General features: G+C 35.6%; 2 protein-coding genes across 3 annotated transcripts; one reads left to right on the top strand and one right to left on the bottom strand.

The window, feature by feature from the left end:
* Positions 1-868: 868 nt before the first annotated feature.
* Positions 869-18,313, top strand: LOC132632924 (uncharacterized). 2 transcript variants are annotated; one of them, XM_060349075.1, is made up of 20 exons: positions 870-1,137; positions 1,226-1,295; positions 3,222-3,264; positions 5,247-5,324; positions 5,453-5,537; positions 5,957-6,039; positions 6,282-6,339; positions 6,476-6,589; positions 7,455-7,509; positions 7,664-7,760; positions 8,878-8,913; positions 10,526-10,662; positions 11,673-11,743; positions 11,850-11,903; positions 13,181-13,323; positions 14,648-14,788; positions 15,706-15,930; positions 16,791-16,850; positions 17,353-17,658; positions 17,760-18,313. In XM_060349075.1, the coding sequence occupies exons 1-20, from the start codon at positions 978-980 to the stop codon at positions 17,871-17,873; spliced, it is 2,130 nt and encodes a 709-aa protein (XP_060205058.1). In that variant the 5' UTR covers positions 870-977; the 3' UTR covers positions 17,874-18,313. The 2 variants fall into 2 exon arrangements, with proteins under 2 accessions (XP_060205059.1, XP_060205058.1); XM_060349076.1 differs by lacking the exon at positions 11,850-11,903 and having other exon boundaries at positions 869-1,137.
* A 582-nt stretch (positions 18,314-18,895) lies between these two features.
* LOC132634279 (galactoside 2-alpha-L-fucosyltransferase-like) lies at positions 18,896-21,381 on the bottom strand. The gene is made up of 2 exons (XM_060350553.1): positions 21,106-21,381; positions 18,896-20,385 (listed from the first exon to the last, which is right to left on the bottom strand). Exons 1-2 carry the CDS (start codon positions 21,338-21,340, stop codon positions 18,935-18,937), a joined length of 1,686 nt encoding a protein of 561 aa, XP_060206536.1. The 5' UTR covers positions 21,341-21,381; the 3' UTR covers positions 18,896-18,934.
* Between the last annotated feature and the right edge of the window lie 1,899 nt (positions 21,382-23,280).

Genomic DNA, 23,280 nt, shown 5'->3' with positions numbered 1-23,280 from the left:
TTGTGATCAAGAAAGCTGCAACATATTCTAGTTTTGGGGTCCCTCATTGTCGGAGTTTGATCATGGCGCCTTGACGGAACTACACCTAAAAGAGCAATGCTGAAGAAAACTCCACCACTCCCTAACCTAATCGTTTGAAATTTATAGCGTGAACTAGAATTAGTCAGATATTAAACATAGACTACCAAATGATTATAACGAAACTACTTACGATAGAGAGTGAAGTACATTTTTGTTAGAGTGTTTGTTCCCACTTTCTACCAATTGCATTATAAAACCTCAAAACACAAACTTATTTCCTTGGCCTTCTAAAACTTCTAAACTAACTAAAAACTATAAGAATTCTACATTTTTCTAGGTTATATTCTTCCAAAGTTTAGCTCACATGCATATAGTTATAAATACATAGGTATATTTTACTAATATTATGTCACTTCAAAATTTCAATTGTGGATAATGAAAATATATTTTCTCCTTCCCAATTTGTAATAACCTTGGACCTAACTTACATCCCAAAAAGCTAGCTATTAATGTGGGAGAACCCAAGGTTATTTTAAACCCATATAAGCACACTTATCCCACCAATGTGGAACATTACACTTTAAGTGTCTACTTTCCTTTTTAGTCTGTTAAAAAAAACGTCTCTTTCTAGATGTAGTAAGTTTGACAATTCAAAAATCTTACACGACAAATTTATTACCATAAAACTCAAAAGATATTTTAGTATATTACACATATCTTTAATTTATAAACTGGATGATTCAAAAAATATCTCTTTATTTTTTACACTCCAGTCTCCACTGCATTAATAAAGCAACGGATAACATAATATGACATAATAATTTCTTAAAGAAAAACCTTGACCCGGACCCGATAAGAATAAAATCGCGAATCAAACCGACTACTTTGCCAGACACTGTCTTAAATCAAACTCCCAAAAGGCATTCTCACATTGTCCTGAAAAGCAGTATTTGATCATGGCGACACCCTCTGTTAGGGTTCCGACAAAACCACCGGTCACTTATCCAGTGTTGTCGACTCTCAAGGCTTACTTTATCCCTTTTATACTTTTCTCTGCTTCCGTTTTTTATCAGTTAATCGTAATTCCTCGTGCATTCCCTCCTTCGCATTATGATTGTGAGTCCACACTCTGATTATTACATTATAAATCTTTTTTCCTAACTCTATGCCAAGTTTTCTTATTTCTTGGTTTGATTGTTTGTAGCATTGGGTATCAGAGAGCATAGTTCAATCCAGGAAGTCAATCAGGCATACGAAAAGCTATCTTCAAAGTGGTAATTCATTTTTCACTGGAATTCTGTTGTTACATATTGGGGTGGTTCTTCATTAGCTTTTGTTATATACTTGTTGTTCCAACATTGCTTCCTCTATCCACTGGATTACAACAGGATGGGTTCACCATTGCTTTTAACATAAGATATAAAATTTTATAGAAAAAAAAAAGGACGGAAAAGTGGATTTAGTAGGATTTGATCCCGTAACCTTTAGGGATTAACCCAGCACTCAACCAGTGCTCCACAAGGTCTCGTTTGACTATGTGTTACTTCAGTTTATATTAGATAATATCTTAAGAATTATATACATACCGAGTTTTGTCGGGTCACCATGCGTTCACATGACCCATTTTTTCTACATAAATTCGCCACAGCCTCTATCATTTGTGTGAAATTGCTTTTTTTTTTTGGGGGGGGTTAATTGCACAAACATTATAGAGGATGGACCTTTAGACTCTAACGTCTGTAAGGTTTCAACTGGACATAAGCATTCCTTGACAGGATAGGTTGGTTAATAACCTGAAGAAAACTTCTTACTAAGATAATTTTTGGATTGATCTTTTTCTCTATCGTTTTTCTTGTGTAGATATGCATTTATATAAAGCTTGTTAGCATAAAGGTAGCGGCTGCGGGTTCCCATGTCATCAAAAAATAAAATAAAAAAAATACATAAGTGTTCTCGTGTGTAATTCTCTTTTATAAACTATTATTTGAATTCGCTCAACTGTTCTCTTGGGACATAAGGTTTTTCGTTAGCCTGCAAGGTTTTTTTTTTTTTTTTTTAACCCTTTGTAGTGTAATGTTGGTGTACTGCTTTTGTTGTCATGAAATTTATAGATTCTCAATCTTGTCTCAGTTTAGAGGTCTTGTCAGTCCCCTAAGACTACTTTGAAATTCGTCAGCGTGCCTTGTTAAATTAGCTGTTCTCTTTGGGTTTGCCTTTGTGTTATAGTTAAACTTGTTCGGGATGAGATGATAGTTTTAATACCCAGTACAATATTCACTTTTGCTAGAATCTTATGGATGACACATCACCAATTTTCATTGTAATCCTTGTATCTTCTGCTAAATTTGCTTTTCCTCCATATTATTGCATTTCTCACAATCAGAAACGTTGGCCTCTTTTGCTGCTGGTTTCACCATAATCTCTCAAAAATTTAACCCCTGCACCCTCTTACGCAGATAATTCTTAATTGCACTAATCGTTCTCTAACCCATTCTACTCATCCCCTGCTAGATGTCCCTATGTTCCCCAAGTTTATTCTGCTCAATTAAAAAGTCACTTAATCGATAAATCAGGACTCTACTATGCCACTTTTCAAAAATTTTAACTAATGGAAAGAGAAATAAGAGACACTCTATTGTGCTTATAAATTATCCCTTAAACTAAGCGAAGCATTATATTTCATATCTGATCCTTGGTTTAAAAGTTTAACTTGAGAATTCCCCTTCATTATCAAAAAAAAAAAAAAAAAAAAAGAAGAAGAAGAAGAAGAAATTGTAACTTGATGTGTGTTGGTTTTCCCACACCGGTGGTGGATGGAGTAATTGGTCTTCTTTTATGGTTGTGGACAATCCTCACCTCATAAGTTAGATTTTGAGATTGAGTTAGGCTCAACCTTCAATTTCCTTCTCAACGTGTGCTTTCGGGGAATTAATTTCCATCCTTTACCAATAAACTGAAAAGGTGCACAAAGGGCATAGTATGTTTTTAATATCCCTTTGTTGGGATGAGGTGTGACTCATGAACATTATAAGGATGCTTTCTATGACATATGTATGAGATGTGCTTAGAATTTATTGCACTTTCACTTTTCCACTGCTGCACATCTTTGGTGTCAAATCCAGTATTTAGCACGAAGAAACATTGATTTGGATTTGTTTGTTGGATTTAATTTCCTGAAAATAAAAGTGTATTATTTACAGGAATTCAGGTGCTGAAGTTCCTTCTACCGTCGATTTTATCAAGGTTAGTTGTCAGCACTAATTTGACATTATTTTTTCCCTACAGTGAATGACGCTTTGCAACTTCCTTGTCTTTAATTGAAAATTGAAAACTGAAAACTGAAGCATGATAAAACTAGTGTGTGGTTTTAAAAGGAAACAGCTTGCCTATGTATGCCAAAAATGTCCTGGTTATCATGAATAATGTCCCTCATTTTTTCTTCTTATCTTGTGATAGCAACATAGAGGCAAAAGTACTATGAAAATTCATCCTGTTTCCCAAATCTGCAATTTCCATTGTCCTTGATCTTATCCAAGATTGTAAAGCAAGACCCTGTTCTTGTTGTAGTGATGGAGTTGATGAACACCCAATATCTTTGTTCACTCAACAAGTACATGTTTACGGGTTGTTTTATCCTTAGGCAATGGTCTTCACTGCTCACACTTTGGTGCATTAGCTCAATCTCTAATTTCCTTGGCCCCACCAACCTTCTGAACATTGTCCTACATAAAATGAAGTTAGAGTGCATGTGGGAATATTTTCATATTTTTTCTTTTCAGCTCCAGAATCTCCAATTCGCGGACATTTTGAAGTGGGCAAAATGTAGCTTTTGCCCCTTTCAATCATGGGCTGTGTGTAATGATTTGATCTCAATACTATTAAGGATCAAGGTGTGCACTTCATGCACATCTTTATTCATTGTCCCACTAACCATTCATCACTCCAAGTTTGTGGTAGAAATATATTTTTTTAAGTTTGTGGATGCATTTAAAAAGAGAAGAGTTAATTTTGTCTGCTTCATATTAGTGATTTTGTTCAGTGTTTATCAGATAGTTGATCAACATTTAGCTAGCATGAGTTCCCCATTTTAAGTCTCTATTGTAGATTCTACAATAAAGATTATACATTATGTGATGGGTGACTTCACGCGATGAGAACAAGTGGATGTAGGACAAGTGAGGGTACACTTACCCGTTTTGGTGGCAAAGGCAATCCTAGTTTAAGGCTAATTAGTGTTAAATTCTATGGCTTGAATGCATTAATAACTTTAGAAAACCAGGTTTAATGGGCAAGATATGTGAAGGAAGTGCAACAATCTAAGAAAGAAGCAGGTCGTATTGCATTTCATTTCTTTTCATGCTGTTGGATCTCCCTAGGCCGACATGATGTTCTTCCATATAGGGACTTTAACTAAAGGAGGAGCAGGGTTCAGGGACTTTCTATTTCCTCTTTTCCCTTCAAATTTTATAAAGCTATCTTTCATCTGATGCTGATTGTAAAGATTTTCTGCTTAGCATATTCATCTTACTCTCTTGTGCTTTAATGACTGGCGTCAACACCTTGAATAAGCAAGAAGGAAAGAATTGAAAAATTACTGGATATAAACTTTCATCTTGGAACACTGAAACTATTTGTTTAACTTTTAAAAAAAAATTCTTTGATAAGTTAGTTTTTAACAAACTTTAAATATTTGTTTCTTGATATTCTTTTTAATAATATTGGATATTTGAGTATTTCTAAATTTGGCTCATCACTTGCTAATTTAGCATGCAGTAATACTGTATCTTCATGCTGACCTCCTCTCCCTAGTCTTTTGACATTTTCTTTTGATTCTAGTACTGGGGTTTGTTTGCTTTCTTAAATATTATTTTCTTTTACTTGAAATGTTTTCTCATACCAGCCATCCAAATATTGCCAGATTCTAAGCAGTAGCTTCTTTCTCATTATGTTTGTTTTGTTATTGCTGGCGTATGCACACTTAATGCCCTTAACCATGGTATTGCATGCAATTAGATCTGCAAGACATGTCTTAGCATTTTTTCCTAGTGCCATGGTATGTTCGCAGCTGCCGCCTTTCCTCTGATTAGAGGTCTTGATATTTCTATTTTGGACAGCTGTGAACTGGTTGATTTTACTTTCCGGTTGCCTGGCTCTCCTGCACCCCTTAACATGACCAATTTGGCTCATGCTTCCCATATCATAATTGCTGCATAATTTTTTCACAGGCTCGATATGCTTTTGAGTTGCTGACCAATCAAATTTGGAAGAGAGATTATGACTTATTCAGTATTGATGAGCAATTCGTAAGTTTTCTGTTATAGTTTGTACTGATAATTTTTAGTACCATAAATGGGAATCTGTAGATTCATTTCGCATTTCCTATTGATGTGTTCTGTTTTATGTTTAATCTATTTTTTCTTTCGCTATTCAGGATGCTATTGAAAAGGCTAAAGAGCAGTACGTTGGGAGAAGTATTTCAGAAATCAGCTTACCACTCCTGGAGACAATTTCTTTTGGTTTGTAAACACCTCTTTAGCTAGACTTTGCTAGGCAAGCACTTGCCCAGTGCCATCCCCACCCCACAGAAATGTAAACCAGAGATCATATGATACTTCAACTGATATTAGTTTAGTTTAGATTTTTGGTGCCCCCATGTAGTTCCTGTTTGTATAGAGGATAGGGTGTCTTTAGGGGAGAATCATATTTTGTAGGGTTTTCCCTTTTTCGATATACCTCTTGTATATGGCCAAGTTGCCTTGTTATTTTTTATGGAAACTGAAAATTAAAAAAAAATAATAAATAACAAGGCCATGGCTAATGAAATCTTTTACTTTTTCAAAAAAAAAAAAAAAAAAATAGTTTAGTTTAGATTTTTTCTTTCTAGAGTCATTATCTATGTTTGTCTGATGCATATTTCACTATTTTTGTACCTTAGATCCTGAAGACCATGATTTTGATGTCGTCAACTCAGAGAATTTTCTATCCAAGATTGGAACTGACAAGGCATTGCTAATTCAGGTACAATATGTGTGTCAAACTGGTTTTCTTACTTTTGTGAATTCTTATGTAACTACTAGTTTGTGCTTTCATGCTCAATGTATACTATAGTATCAACCAGAATCTAGTCCCTCATTTATATATCTGTGTGTTATAGAGGGATAAATGCATCGTCGGATATATCGTTCAATAACATGCTATGAAACTCTTTTTTGCATGACGAACCTGTGTTACCTCAATATCTGACCGAAATTCGTCTCTAGATTTTTTCTCCGGGGAGTGCGAGATGTGCTCAATTTTCAAACAAGTGGAAGAGAATTGGTAAACGTTTGAATATTTTTGCAAACATTTATTCCATCTATAATCTTGCTAAATGTTATTTGGTGTATTTTTCTTCTACCCTGCTAACTTTACTTGATGTATTTTCCCATTTATCTCTTCTACCTTGTGTCTTCAGTTACTTTGTTAGATGGGGTCGCAGATACTGGAGTTATTGATCTTGCTGATGTTCAACTTGCAACATATCTAGCTGAGAAGAGACCTGGTGGAATACCGTATTTTAGACATGGAAAGTATTCTAATAAACAAATATAAATATTACTTTGTCATTCCTCGAAAATGTTCAACAGAACACAGGCTGTTAGATAGTATTCTGCTGAAATACAAGCTTGGAACACATGTCACGGAGTTCATATTTATGACTGATATTTTGTTCTTCTAGCGAACCATCTATAGAAGTTGGGATTCAATTGTTAGCATAATAGGGAAATCAATATTTTTTTTGGACTGATTGAGATAAGAATTACATTGCTGTTTTGTGGTGTTCGGAATTTGACTGCAGCTCTTGACCAGTAATGGCAGCTGTTAGGTTCTGAATCATGTATAAATTCATTAGAGGGAAGATGTGATGGACTTGAAATACTATAGCTCGTTGAATTTAGTAAGAGTACATATGAGATTGCAATGCAAAAAGCCTTTGCACTAGTAAGAAGATCTGGAGACATTGAAACTGAATTGTCGGGGCAGTTGGTCTTATCATGAATCTCTTCCTAGATGATATATTGTGTAAATTATACATTTGCGCCCAGTGGGGCATGATTTCTATTTTTGCAATAAGTGCAGTTAGTAGGAGAAGAATTTCAGATACACTAATCTTCTCTTGCACTCAGCTCACTAAGTCTAATTTTCGGCCCCTAAGATGAAGGAATCGAGATGGACTTAAAATCAGATAAATTTTGATTATGTACATGTTCATATGGGACTTATCTTTTTTTACTTGCTTAGCTTACAATTTTTATAGGGTCATCTCATCCACCAAAATTCAATTGAACTTGCAGGAAGTTCATTATGCTTTGATGAATTAACTGACAGTGATGCATGAATTTCCCCATTTCTTCAACCCTTTTTAACTTGACTTATTGCCACGCTTACAGGAATTCCAGCACTTGTGGCGTTCCCCCCAGGTTGTAGAGGTTTAAGGTGCATGGCTAGGTGAGTTTCCTTTTCTCACCATTCTTGAGGTTATTCTCTTGTCATACAGTCATGTTTGCTTGATTAAAGTTCAAAAGTAGAGCGTGGACTTACTTTGCCTTCAATACAATTTCTTGCTTTGTGTTTTGCTAATGATACTTCATAATCTGGTTAGGTATGAAGGAGAACTTTCCATTGATTCAGTTACCGATTGGGTTGCAACATCCATTCTAAGTTTGCCTCGTATTCGGTACTACTCGAAGGAGTCAATGGTAACATATGTGATTTAGCTTGTTTCTCAAAAAAAAAAACATATGTGATTTAGCTTTCATCTTATGCTTTATTCTGCTGTCATTGCACAAATTAGACTGACGGGTAGGTTGGTGTGTGTGAGAAAACTGAAAATAGCAGTTTCATCGGATTTTGGGAACAAAAACTTAGCTAGCTGTTTTTTTAGGATTTGAGAAGTGTTTCTTAGTATTGGAAAAACAATTTGTGTTTGACCAAATTTTCAAGGAAATGGTTTCAGCGAGAAAAGACAGGTAAAGATTTACTTGATAATTCTTACGATAAATGGCTTTAAATATTTATTGTGGAAGAATGTCATTAAAATTCTCAATTTTATTTAACTAAATGTACAAAATAACATAAAAAGTATATATCAAAATTTTATCTATCGATATAGTTATATCAAAGTAATAATTGCAATATTATATAAGTACTTAATATTCATATGATTGGTAAATGTATACATCTTATATTGTTATTATTGTACTGAGATACAGTATACATCTTATATTGTTATTATTATAACTGAGATACAGATAGCCAAATTAAGAGGGACAGTTTGACAAATGTTAATATTTGGTAAGGGTACTCTTGTCCTGAAAATTTAATTTTCTATTTTGCTTGTGCTTCCAAGGAGAAGTTACAAATTTATTTTCCAGTTCGAAGTGGGGAAGGTAGTTTATGCTACTACTTAGGATACTTCTTTGTTTTTTTTTTTCCTTCAAAAAAGTTTGGCCAAACTCCTTAATTCTCCAAAACAATTACTTTTTTTTTTCCAAAAAAGGATTCCTTGTCTCCCAAAAGCCTGGCCTAACAGGCTAACAGACAAATGTGTTTCTTGTTGTAAATCACGAGTTTTTCCACATTCACATCTTTTATATATGGTAAACTCCTAGACGGATCAACATACATGCAAATTTTCTACTTATAGACAAGTTTTGCGTTCAATAAAGTATTCTTTAATATTTGACTAGCTTTTCTCCATCAAAAAAATATTTGACTAGCTTTTCTTCATCAATAAATATTTGACTAGCTTTTCTTCATCAATAAATATTTGACTAGCTTTATATATTCTGATTCACACCTTCTTCTTAATTTCAGGTTCAAGATTTTCTGCTGAAAAGCAAACCTCACAAGGTATAACTTCGGATAGCCTACCCAACTACTGCAGTTGTGTAAAAAGAAAAAAATAAAAAAATAAAAAAATGAAGTGATGAAAAATGGCCAGTTGCTGCAACTTATGATTGACTAGCTTGATTAATGTGCACGCTAAAGTATCCTTTTCGAGTTACCCTTATTTTTACCAGTTCAACCACATCTATACCGATCATCTTTTAAGAGGTCATCACAATGCAATTATCGAAGGTTACAATCACATACTCCTCTATCTGTGTAAAACCATTTTGAAGAGCATCCTGTTTTTAATTATCTTCTAATTATGATATGTTACTGGCTTTCGTTTGAGCAAAACATTGGGATGATGCTCAAACATCCTCTTTAAACGGTGACCAATAAGTTCTGTAATGTATTGCCATAATGCAATTACCTTCACTAAGCCGTTTCTTCTTTTAGAAATGATCATTGTCCAAATATCTAGATCCCAAGCAACACTTTTTAACATGTCCTTTTAGTGTTCAAAATAAAGCTAAAATAAGTACCAGCCTTCTGTTAAAAAAAAATACTGTCCTTCTGAAACAAAGAATATGCTTTACCACTAGGTCCACTACTCAGTTGATATAAATCCTCGAAAACTCTTTGGTCGAAGTCAAAATACTTTGTAAGATTTCGACAAAATGGGACTTGAAGCGAAAAGCGAGAAGTCAAGCGCATCGCTTCTTTGAAGAGAGGTGCGCAATTCACGACTTTAAAAAAGTGCCAAACATATATGAATTTAGTACTATATCGATCAAATAGCAGTTAGAATAACTAGTTTCAGTATCTAATATACAATAATACCATGTTAACCACTTAACCCAACTCTTCAAAGTTGAGATTCAAAAGAACCGTGTTAACCACTTAATAATACCATCTTAATACCATGTTGACCACTTAACCCAACTCTTCTTGTTAGGAACTTAGGATCTCTTCATGTCAGGAACTTAGGATCTCTTCATGTCATTGTTTGAAGGACACACTTCTATGAAGCGCTGACGACATCCATCAAATTAAAGCTAAATAAATCCCATCTCCCTGAAAGGAAGAATATGCTTTACCACTAGGTCCCCTACTCGTTGATATAAATCCTTGACAACTATTGACCAGAGTCAAAATACTTGCTAAGATTTCGATAAAATTGAACATTGTAGGCTTTGGACTTTAAAATCCGGACTGTAAGACAAACTAAATCATCACCTGAAATAGAAGAAAATTTATACCATTCTTAAAAGATTTGGGCGAACTTTGTTGAACATTCAACATTGGAGAAGATTGTGGGAAGAAAGTTCCTTTCCTAGAAACTGAAGGCATGCTATGCGGTGCAACTTCTTTTTAGCTGAGTAGTCTTATTCTTTGATTTGTTCAAAGTCTCTGTCACAGGTTTTAGTAGTTTGTATTGGATTGGCTGCATACACACCTTAAATGCCATATAGCTTGACTAATTTGATTCTACACAAGAATAAACCCAGCGTGAATATGTGAAGATATTTTTCAATTTTCACTGTCATTTTTAGTACCCTGGTGCTGCCATGTGTACTATTTTTCGGTCGCTTGTGTAGAATTTGACAGGTTTCTTATTTTTCTCAATGATAAGGTCAAGGTCATTTTCTTCTCTCAAACTGGAGAACGGGCAACTCCATTTATACGTCAAGCTGCTAAGAATTATTCAGCCTATGCTACATATGCATTTGTCCTGTGGCAGGAAGGAGAATCTTCATTGTGGTGGAATATGTAATGTACACTAGTTTTGCTGTTTCTTTTTCCAGCTATGTAGTGTATTTTTCCTTTCCATCTCATGCTACTTTGTCAATCTTTTTTGTTTTGGCGGGAGAGGGGTGTTGAACAGGTTCTTGATTTCCTTTTCTTTTTTCTCCTCGAATATTCTCCTCGCCCTTCCTTATCATCTCTCCTAGCTTCGTTGGTTTCCATTATCTTTTGATTTTTCCTCATTGAGTGAATGTTGAACAGCTTGGAAGTTGATTTTGTGTGGTGAACAGCTGAAGGTTACGTAGATATAAATAATAACAGCAAAATATTTTGGACCTCAAGGAGACTTTTATGACTAACTAGAAAGCGTCAACAACTGTTACAGATAACGACTTTCGTTGTGGAGAGCCAAGTATCTCCACAGGATCTGAAGCCTGAAAATCTTGTCATTTATAGTTGGAGGAAGTGGTTAAAACACCCCTAAAGTTGGCACAAATTGTTACTTTAGTCCCCAAACTATGGCTAGTCTTAAAAGTACCCCTAAGCTTGTACTTTGCTATCTGTCTACACGAAATAACAGAAGTAACCTACTAAAGTGCAGCAACAGTGTTTGAGCATTGATTACTATGGATAGGCGTGGTTAAATAGTATCTTGAGGTGCTCTCTTTTGGTAAGTTACCTTGGTACTTCATACGTGATGTATTTAGCTAATAACAGAGGAAGGCATTATGTTGATTGGATCAGCCAATATGCAGCATCTTAGAAAAGTCTATTGAACACTAATGTGGAACTTTCACGACGTGATTTTAGTCAGCTAATACATGTTCTCCAATTAATATTATTGTCTTGTATGATTGGTTCCTCTTCCACGTCTAATAAAACAGGAAAAAAGAGAATGATAAAGCAAATACAAAGTTCTTTGATGTGAAATGCACAACTTTTACTTAGTTATTCTTCTATACTTTCGTGCTCCGCTCCCTTGATAATTTTCACTTAAAGATTTTGGAAGATGACCTATTGTCCTATCTATACAGGTTAGGGGTCGAATCTGCTCCTGCCATTGTATTTCTAAAAGAAACAGGTGTCAAACCTGTTGTTCATCATGGTAAGTTCATTATCCTCCTTATTTGTTGTCATATTGTCATAACTTCTGGTGCCTGTGATTAGTGATGTGCCTAAGATAGCAATCTGAAAAATATATGTGGTTGTAGGCTATGTCAACAGTTCATTGTTTGTGGATATTATGAACATGAATAAACATCAAGGTACTTATCTTTTCCACCTTTTGCCAATGGATTTGGCTATTTCATCAGTTTCATAAAATAGTGTACTACATAAGTGAATTGAGTAAGTATTTTTTTCATACACTGCTTTATCTGATATGGTTTATGCTGGCTAATCAATTTGAGATTTTAGTATATACATTCCAGTCAGCAGCAGTTTTTTTATTTTTTATTTTTTTATTTTTAATAAGTAGTCAGCAGAGTTTATTTTATTCATGTTACTGTAGTGTTTAGCAATCATTATGTAAACTTGGCGCTCATTTTAGATTGACTTGGCAAATTTTCCTTTGGAGTTATCCTGTTTCTTCTTGTTGTATGTTGTTGTTGGTGTTTCCAGTATCAATAGAGGAGAATACCTAGTTCAAACTTTTCATCACCACTTTGACAATATGCTACAAGGTGGTTTTTGCTCATTAATTTCAAGTACATTTCCTCCAAGTGATAAGCCACTTTACCAAGATTTGTTTTTGTTGATTGATGCCTAATTGAACAAATTATCATGCTGGCAGTAGTTGAGTGAACACAAAAGACAACATAGAAATTGAAGTCCTAAAAACTTTGTTACATCCTGCTTTGTGCCTTTGCCTATGCTTATTTAGAGTGTCATGAATTGGCTCTAGAGGGATAGTTAGTGCTGTGTACCCAGATGAACAAAGAATTATATTTTATTACTAGTTAATTGAGGTGTAGTTTTTCATGTGACCACTGTAGCTACCCTAGTTAGTATCGTACGCATAGTTGTGACAACTTTTTTTTTTTTTTTGACGGAAAGGTAGAAGCATAGTTGTGGCAATTTAACTGCTTCAAAGTTCTTCCCATGTTCTGCATAAACTGGTCTAGGTATTTTCATGACAATTATGTTTTAGTACATTGATCGTTAAACTAATTCAACATCTATGCCTGAGTTGAAGCCTACCTACATCCAAATTGGATAGGCATTCATAGCACTATGAAGTATGAATGCACAACTGTGCATCTTCAGGTTGGCTTATTTTTAGTTGACAACATGCGGAAAGATGAGATCCAAAATTTGTGTTGTGATCATAATTCAAGGATAGTTATATTTGTGTTTATATGTCTTGAGTTCTCCAATTTAGATGGAGAAAAAATTAAGATGCTGGGTTATTGTGCTGTAGATTGTGGTATTGAAATATGGCAAAAGGCTTCAAGAACTGCGCCTCTTGTAGTATGTGTCGTACAATCTTTTCTGAAATAGTATTAATATGGATTTTGCTGGTCTTTGTTTCATACTTCTTCAGTGCTTCCGCAATTGAGGACTGTAACTTCAACAGAATTGGGTTGTGATTCGCGGGGCTTTTCACGTGCTGGAAAGGATACCAAGATATGGTATTGTGTTGTTTTAGTTGGGAGGTATAGCCAGGAGCTCAATGAAATGCGTGAAGTAAGCTCTTTTTCCTAGTCCATTTTTCTTAATGAATGTTCTAGACTGTAATTTGGCTTATCCATCTCAGTTTTAGTTGATTTATCTTTCCGTCTGGTTTTAGAAAGTCTGAACGGAGATTAACGGCAGATGTAGTGTGATAATTGTGATAGAGAAAGAGGGGAGAAACTGTGTGTGTGTGTGTGAGAGAGAGAGAGAGAGAGAGGGGGGGGGGGGGGAGAGAGGAGAGAGGAGAGAGATTTTGGAGCTAGTAATTGTAGAGAATCTGATAAAGCCCCTCTCTATTCAGCAGTTTTTGCCAGTGGAGTCATATACCTATGAATTGGCCCACAGGTTGCCCCAGTAGGGCCCGACCGAAGACCCAAGCCTACATGAATGACACGAACCATTAAAGTCCTATTCAGCATATGTCCTTTTATGCTATTAATATCTGGACTGCCTGGACCAGACGAAATCTGCGTTGGGTTGCTAGGGATCACCACCTGATAATACGTAGAAGATGTGCATTCCAATAATTAGCACTGTCTTTACATTTTTATGTAAGAACTTTGAGATGAAAGATTAATTAGAATTGAAACACTTTAATAAGATGCCAACACCTACAATAATCTGTTGATAGTGATGTCTACTTGTCTGCAACAACATACCCAGTATATTCCCACAAGTGGGGTCTGCTGAGGGTGGGGTGTAGCGGACCTTACCCCTACCTTTGTGGGGCAGATAGGCTGTTTCCGGTAGACCCTCGGCTTAAGAAAATCATTTTTCAGAAAATGGTTGAAAGAAATGCAAGAGTAAAAGCTATGATGAAATATTGAAGATAGGAAAGTACCGACAGTACAAATATTAAAGATAACCAAAAGAAACAACAACAGTAGTAAAATCGGAGCATAAGATAATGCTAGTATAACTAATAATGGTAAGGAAACAGATAAGATGCTCCAGAATAGAGCCCTGCTCTACCACTGTGAAGAGAGAAAATGCTCTACTACCTACTAACCGTCTACCCTAATACTCGACCTCCATACTCTCCTAACAGATAGATGTCTACTTGTCTGCATCCGCATATTATATGTGCCTCTCTGCTTAGTTTTGTCCTAATATATAGAAGCTAAAGATTTCTTCCTTGGGATGCATTTTTCTGGTAAACTGCTTCAACCCTAAAATGCCGGAAGAGACTTGCCCTCGGGCCTGAAGGACTTCTCATTATCACCAGAGATTCATATTGTCTTCAAATCTTGTTTCACATTAAGCGACATGCATAAAATGTTAGATGCTTTGAATGTCTGTTACATTAGCTGATGGGGTAAATTACCTACCACATAAGACGATGCGCAGGGTTCAAGAAACTCTTTCAATTGATGGAGAATTGACTGCAGTGGATCAAGATTGGTTGTCTGTGCCAGCTCGGCTTGCACTAAAACAGAAACGACTGACATTTACCTGGCTTGATGGGGAAGCACAGAAAGTGAGCACCTCTCTTTAAATTTTTGCATTGCTTTGGTTAAATAGTGCTGTGATTGCATTTTCTGTAGCATCAGTAGTTTTAATTTTAGCACAATAATTAGCATCCATTTTTAATATCTGTATAATAGATTCATACCCATCTTGTGCTGAACATGACCGGTAGGAGGTCTTTTGACAGACTGATGGAGTCCATAACAAACTACAGAAAAGCATGAATCTAGACTAGAGTGAAAATCGAATTCCTAGAACCTCTCATCTTAGATTAGATACTCAACTAGCCATCTTTAAATTACTTGTTTCGTGCTGATTTAACCTCCCATCTTAGATTCTTATAGCTTTTCCTGAAAATTTTCAGCTCTAGGACACTTCTGTAGATTTACAAATTCTTAAGTTTTGGAGAAGGTGCATTAACTGATTACTTTGATGGTTTCATTTTATTTAGCTATTAGAGCATATCGGATATAAAGGATTCATATTACCTGGCCCCAACTAATTTGGGGCTGAGGCTTAGTTGATTGATTAGTTGGTAGGCTCTAAATTTCCAGATGGTTTTGGATCCAAACCTTTTTAAAGCTTGAAGACTCATTCATCAGCTACAACAGCATACCCAGTGTGATCCCACAAGTGGGGTCTGGAAAGCTTGCAAACTTCGTTATGCTTTGAAAAACTTTTTTTCCCTTTATGTAGTTGAGAGATGCTCCCTGAACTTGAATTTGATTCATATAACTATCTTTCTTTCCCTCGTCTGCTTTTATTCTTCTAAATCTAGGCTTTTATGTATATTATTTAAGCATGTAAGACTTGATTGATTATTATGTTACTGTGGTACCCATGAGGTTCATTGTGGTGGTTGACTCTTCTTTGAGCAAAATTATGATTTTTTGTCACGTTGAAGCTAACAGCTTCTCTTTTTTACAGAGTTACTGTTTCTTCTACATTAATTCAGAAAATAGTTATGAGACCTGTGGGCCGAGGAGGGATATAACAGACATAGCACAATTGTTTATTGTACGCTATGACAGGAATGGTACAGAGGACGTTGGAAAGCAGCCAACCAACAAATTCTCAGCATTGTACAATGTTGAAACTGATCCTGCATCTCAGCTTGTGGCAAAATACAATGGTTCTAATAAAATTGAAGAGGTCAGTAGGCTGACAGATCCCCTGAAATTCTATAGCCAGTCACATGATGGATCTATTTTTCACGTTCTCTTGTGATTGAGTATAAGCTCACTAGTTTATGTATGTTACTTGACAGCAACACCAAAGTATGTATATAAAACAAGTATAAACTCACTAGTTTATCTATGTTACTTGACAGCAACACTAAAGTATGTATATAAAACATCTTTTGCTCCCTCGAGCAATTCATTTTTCTATTGTATACAGCCTCTATATTGGACGATATCAAAGTTGCTCCTTCCACGGTTCTCTTTGCTTCACACTGTGACGAGCAGTCCTTCCAAAATTGCTTCTAGTTGAACATTTATCTCTCGATTTTTCCTTCCTAAACTATTTACTTTTTCTAATGGTTTTCTTTCTATGAACTAAAAATACCTGTTTATGTAGAAGATACATATAGGAGACAAGTTAATTTTGAAGGTTGGCGCTTAGGGCTGTTTCCTTTCCCTCATTGATGATAATTGATCACATGTTTGCATGATACCAGTCTTGGAAGTTATGCAAAGTCCTTCATTAAGAGAGAAAAAAGGACATATGTTGTGAAGTTGGAAAAACTTATGAACGCTTATAGTCAATGCCTCCTGCTTTTAGAACATGCAAGTATTATGCTTGATTAGCAAATAAAGCTTTGGCTCTCTAAATGTTTTCCCTGTCTGATATTTGACTGAAGTATCAGCATATATGGGAACAACCTAGATAGGAAAATATATAATCTATCCTGAGATTTGTTGGACTCTCCATTCTTGTATCGAGCCTGCTTCTTGTATGAGAATGTTCATGATGATTATATCTAGATATCTAATCTTATATTGGAATGACAGATTGTACAATGGATTTCTGAGATAATCAAAGATGGCGACTCAAAGAATCTTCCTTCTTTTGTAAGTTAATTTCCAAAATCTTTCTGTTTAGACTTGTTTGCACTAACTGATTCCAAAAAGATCTTTTATTTTTTGGGTTAAATGGTGGTTTGGGTTTGAAAAATGGATCTTATAAATGACACCCCTCCTTCAAGATTGTAAGCTTTATTCATGACAGCAGCTGCCAGTTGGTTGTAGGTAGTACACCAGAACTTGTGCATGCACAAGATTATTGACCCTCGCTAATAAATCTCTATGGTAATTGATCTATCATCTCTCATTTGAGTGGAATTTATGGATACTAGTCTGGAAGGTACTTAATCAATGTACGTGGGAGGAGTGATAGGAGTAATCTCCTTTTAATCAACATGGGAGGAATAATAGATCTCAATGTCCTGAGATAATGATTTCTCATGTTATTCATATGTTGATTTTTGCAAGGATGTAAAATGGTGGAAACCCATCTTTACCCCTTTTTAGGTTCCTTTTCTATTTCTGCATCATTATAGACATTTTGTTGCAGAGAACAAGAACTCCTGAATTGGTCCCGGAGGATGCAGATTCCAGTTGGTCATCTTGGTCAGAAGGAACTGTTAGCCCTAGTAGAGGATTGAATCACAGGATCAAAAGTTTCCTAAACAAAGTTCATGATTACAGCGGTGATCCAAGGGTTGGACCTTTCTTGCTCCTGGCAGCATTGATCTCATTTGGTAGTGTTTGGTTTAAGAGAAGTCAGGTAGTTCAGTCAAGCGAGCCTGATCATTCAAGCCAGAGACCCAACAACCAGCAGACCAGAGAACCCGATCAGTCAAATCAACCAAATGCGAAGGTAGTTATAGGCACTTTCAGTTTGTTCCTTAATTGATCTTTATTTCGACCTCTTTGGAAATTACGTAACATGGATCTTTTCCACCTTATATCTCTTTGCAGAAAGCAACCATACGAAAGCGACGCCCAAGAAACGATCTTGTGCCACCTTCTATGACTGATGTGGAACCGAAAGATGCTCAGCAAGTGGAATTTTCAGATTCTGATGCAGGCTAGTTGGATTCAAAAGATTGAAGGCTGTTTTATTAACACAGAGTAGAAGCTGAAATTGGTAGCAAGCAGGCAGATGACTTAACAACAACCTCCTTTACACAAATGGTTGTCTTGCAGGCATCGGATACCATCTACATTGAGCTCGATAATGTTTCTTGACGTGTAAACATATTTTCTCAGTAGCTTAGCTTTAATTTATGTAGAGACCAAGACAATATGTCACGATTCTGATTGGAAAATTACTACAGTAATATATATCACGATTCTGATTGGAAGAAAATCTCAAAAAATATTGAAGAGCTTCCATTTTATAACAGGAAGTGTGTAGTCCTTCTGTTAGAAGCACAAATTAGAAACTTACTTGGATTTCCAATTTTCCATAGCTCGAATGGATTACCGCTTCTGTGATGTTGAGCTCATCTATTTCATTTCAATTGGTTGTCCATTTCTGGCAAATTTAGTTAACACGCTGTTCAGTTTTCTGAATTTTGGTTCTGGGAGCCAAGTCCTGTTAACACCGATGGATTTTACACGCGCACATACATATGTAGTTATGGGGTGGTGAAAGTCTTATTTTCCACCAAGGAGACTCATCCATGTTGATTGTTCTCTTGGTTCCTACGGTTATTGGGTAATAATACTAGGAGAATCGCTTGTAAGTTTTTGCTAATCAGTAAGCTAATCTGAAGTACATTGCAAAATATGAAATATTTCAGCAGCAGCATTTCGTTTGGTTTACTATTTATATCTTCCTTGAGGTCATACGAAAGCTGTGTATCAAGCATAGCCATGGTTGAATTAGTGTATTGAGTTCTGCAGGCCTGGATGTCATGTCACTTAAGTCAAAATGAGTAGAAGGGTCTAAAGAAATAGCAACACCATAAGATTAGAGTAACTGTAAAAAATGATTCTCTTTTTTCCGTTCTAAGTCGCATCATTGCTTCTCATCAAAAGAATCATAACAATGAAAGAATCTTGAAAAAAGTTACAATTACTACTACTGCAACACTTGTTTTTCCCCTTATTCTAATGTGTTATTAACCTCCATAGTTATAATTGCATGGTTACAATTCACCATTCCGATCAAATAACTTGAAACCCCAGCTATTATCCTCACAATGTTTCACATGAGGAACAATGTTAACTGCGTTATAACTTCTTTTTTTTTTCTTGCAATCGTAGTACGGAGGAGAATGATAACATGGCTCCAACGACACAGCTCGAAAACAAGGCGGATTATGGATTGTCCCATTCTCAAACTTATACAAAATCCATGGCTTCAAACCTCCAAGACCCTGAGCCACATATCCAAAAGTAGACCATGCACTTGTAACCAACTTATCAGTTAAACTCAGCAAATACATTTCTGCCCATGCCTTTCTGTCATGCATCAGCTTCTCAGTTTGTTGACGCTCTTCATGACTTGGCTGGAAAACACTAACAATTTCTCCTGTCACAGTAGGATTCTCCCAATATATGTTCCTAATCTCCTCGAAATATCGTGAATTTAGCGATGTCACCAATACACTTGTAGTCTTCGTCTTGCCAGACGAATTGACTATAGGCTCATTCAGGTTAACCGGTGGCAATAGATTCTCCTTTGTTGTACAATCTAAGATTTGATCCAATACAAATTTTAAATAACCTACACCAAAATCAAAAACTCTAATTTGAATGCCTATTTTTTCATCTGCTTGGGCTAAGTAAGCTTGATAGTACCTAGTAATAAGTCCCCATACAGAATTTGTGGGATGAAAAAGGTACTTGCCCAAAAATTGGAAAACAGTTTCTTTCTCTGGAAAAAGATTGTTTAGCTCTTTCTCAAAAGATGGGATCAAGAAAAGAGCCGGCACATAATAGGTATTTGACTTCACAAATAGCCAAGGGACTTTTTGGAGAAAAGTTTGGTCAGTGTCACAGAAAAATAATTTGTCTTGCTCATCAAAGTCATGATTTAAATGAAGGTAGAGGAATGAAGGTATTCTTGAATTTCCTATGACATTATTTCTCACCATATAACCATAAGAATGTTGAGACTTCTGATTAAAACTACTAAACTTATCAATTATTGGAAAATCTGGAGGAAGTAACCAAGAAACTTCAGGAAAAGGTTCACAGAACAGGTCAGGTAAGTTAACTCTGGGATCAACAAGAAGGACTCTATTTGTGAGAAGAGCATAAAGGAAAGCAGAAGTTAAGGTTAGTATCCTGTTCCCTAAACCACTAAACGATATCCAAACTACATAATTACAAACTGAAGATGCACTACTGTATTCACCGGACTTTATAAGGTCGACTGTTCTGTTATATAATTCTGTATAAGGTCCGCATTGCTTGTGAAGAGCTTCGTATCTTCTTAACGCTGAGATAAGATAAGAGGACGGCTTATGCTGCAGACGTTTGTTGTATAGGAGTGATTCATACCTACTCCGACAAGATGTTTCATCAAAACCAGAAGGAAGAAGGCCACCTAGTAGTTTGTCTTTTGGCACTGTCAGAATATTCTCATCAGAAACTGGGGCTGGAAGAAAGAAAAAGAAAAGAATAAGATTACTGGCCAAGCATTCACACATCATATGCTGATTTGCACCTATATATTAGTACTACAAGCATTTTTCCAAAAGCTAGATCACAATAAGGAAATATTGCAAGCGCATGTAAGTAGATGCTCTATGACGTGAAGCAATTTTTGAGCCACCTTTGACTGTATGCTAGAATCTTCCCTTTATGTCAAGGGGATTCAACAAGTTATATATGGAACAGATTGTTTTTGCCCTATTTGCACAATATACTTTTCCAACAAAGGGATCAATTGGACCACCTTGAGTTCACCTTACTCCGCCCCAAAATATTACACAACGAGTAATTGGTGAAATCCAGCATAACAACAAGGGAATTGCCCGGCATGTGAAAATTTAAATGCCAAGAAATGGAAACTTCTGCTACTAAACTTGCTTCTTTTGTTAGCTTTATTCATTATGATGTGATTTCAGAAAACATGGGTCTAGTAACTTACCTAACACTTCTAGAGTACATATCACATATGGTGCAGACTTGCTACCAGTATCAAACCTATATACTATGTACATAGGAGTACATAATGAATGGCATGCCGGGGTATTTTCTATACCTATTGTTCTAGTTTCAGCAAACTTGAATTTCAGAAAAGGAAGAAATTCTAATATAAAAGTGAAAGGGAAAACAAAAATGCGAAAATAAAGCGGAAATGCAGCACCTTTTGAAGGTTTAATATCAAAAAATCTTGCTTCACCAAAAGTCCACAAGCAATCAGAAGGCAAGTCCCCGAAAATGAAGGCAATGGAGAAAATAACAGTAAGAACCATCAAGAGAACAACTATAAAACCCCTGAGTGTCATTGGATCCAGACCCCATTTCAACTCTTGACCCTTTGAAACAGCTCGATACGAAGAAACTTCTTCATCATTGGATATTTTCTTGAATCTCTTCATAGTTTCTCCAATATTCGTGGGGTCGTCAAATAGAACTGAAAGTCCAGTAGCAAATACAGAATGATGAATTTGGCATGCACTAAAAACGTGTTGTGAAATTTGAATGGAAATTAAGTATTGGTCGCAGCCCCTGCACAAGAGGTAACAGCAAATTCAAAGGTTGATGGATACATCATGTACCAATTAACTGTATTTACTAGTGATGATTGCTTTCCTTTTTCTGCAAAGTGCAGATCATCTTGCCTCTATTCTTGTTTCCGTTTTTGCTACACATGGCTACCTAGTTCCAAGGTTGTTCATTTTGGCTATTAATTATTTGTTGCTGCTTTTGATCATCCATAGAATGTGGGTCAAATTTGGACAGACATGACAGATGTGGCGCTCGAGTTTGAGCTTTTGTACAATTCAATGTCATTACTGTTTCAGATGCTATAAGGGGATACTTATAGTGATCAAGAAAATAACATTTATATCCATCATTTACGTCACGGAGTAATTCGAGATAGAGCAACTTTAATAAGTTTGGATAGTGCGGATAGTCGTAAAACATTTTGAAATATGTCAATATTACATCAGTGGTATTTGTCCTTCTTTTTACTTATAAAGAAGTTTCATCTCACTTCATCCAGCATTATTTGGAGGGCATCACGCATCTCTCTGGAGGACAATGCATTTTGGAGAATGGCCAATGGGTGTTTAAGGATAAAGAAAAACGAAAGGAACAACGCATGCACGAGTTAAAGACTTTTTGTTTAATTATTAAAAGTTAATGATGGGATTTATTTTTCCTCTTTTATGGAAAATACAATTCATGGCAGAGAAGGCTACATCACATCATATGAACCTGGTGAAATTAGTTGGATATTGGTAAAGAATGATACAATGGCAGAAGGAAAGGTGGGAAAGCCTAGATATTTTCCAGTTCAATGGAAAAAAAAACACAATCCATGGCAGAAGTTTGGAATAGAAAGAAGAATTGAGGGTATGTCAATGCCGAATCCGGAACCAAAATGCCCCCGAAAAAAACTTTTTGAACCAAAATACCCCAACAAAAAAATAAGTTACAAAAGTACCTATAGCGCAGTATTTTACTGCGCTATAGCACTAACGGAGACGGAGCCGTTAAGTACTATAACACAGTAAAATAATGCGCTATCCAAAACTGTGAGTCACCTATAACGCATTATTTTACTGCGTTATAGGAGTTTGTCTCTCTCCTATAGCGCAGTAAAATACTGCGCTATATAACTCCTCTATAACCCGATCGGGTTCCACCACTGGTCCCCTCCAGTGGAAAAAAAAATTCAAAACGCCATTGGAGGCGATTTGAGGTGGTCCCCACGTCTTAAAAACGTTGTTTTCTATTAAATTTCTTCTGGAAAGTTTAGATTCTCGGTATATTCAAGTCAAGGAGCAAGATTCTAAGTTCGAATTTTGAGAAAAAACGGCGTACAACTCGATTAAAATAACTCTACAAAAAATCTTCGATTAAGTTTTTCTACTATGAACTTTTGTTATTATTTTGTTATATACATTATATTGCATGCATGTTTTACATTTAATCGTCCTTAATTTCCAAAAAAAAAAAAAGCAAATTTCGTTTTTTTTTTTTTTTGGTTTGATCGGGCTGGCTGGGCAGTGGCTTAAGCCACTGTTCCGTTTTTTTTTTTTTTTTTTTGGGTTTAATTCATTATTTGTTAAATGTTTATGAATTGTTAATTTGTTAAATGTTTATGCATTGTTAATTTGTTATATGTTTAGGATTTGTTAATTTGGTTAATTATTTATGAATTGTTAATTTGGTTAATTATTTATGAATTGTTAATGAATTATTATTTTGTTAATTGAGTATTTGTTAAATATTCTTTATGAATTGAAAGAAGTTGATTGGTAATGAATTATTATATTGTTAACACTTTGTTTGGATGATTGTTATGTAT

Source organism: Lycium barbarum, chromosome 3, assembly GCF_019175385.1.
Source record: "Lycium barbarum isolate Lr01 chromosome 3, ASM1917538v2, whole genome shotgun sequence".
Taxonomy (NCBI): domain Eukaryota; kingdom Viridiplantae; phylum Streptophyta; class Magnoliopsida; order Solanales; family Solanaceae; genus Lycium; species Lycium barbarum.
The sequence above is the reverse complement of the archived record's forward strand: the minus strand, read 5'-3'. Positions and strand labels throughout refer to the sequence as shown.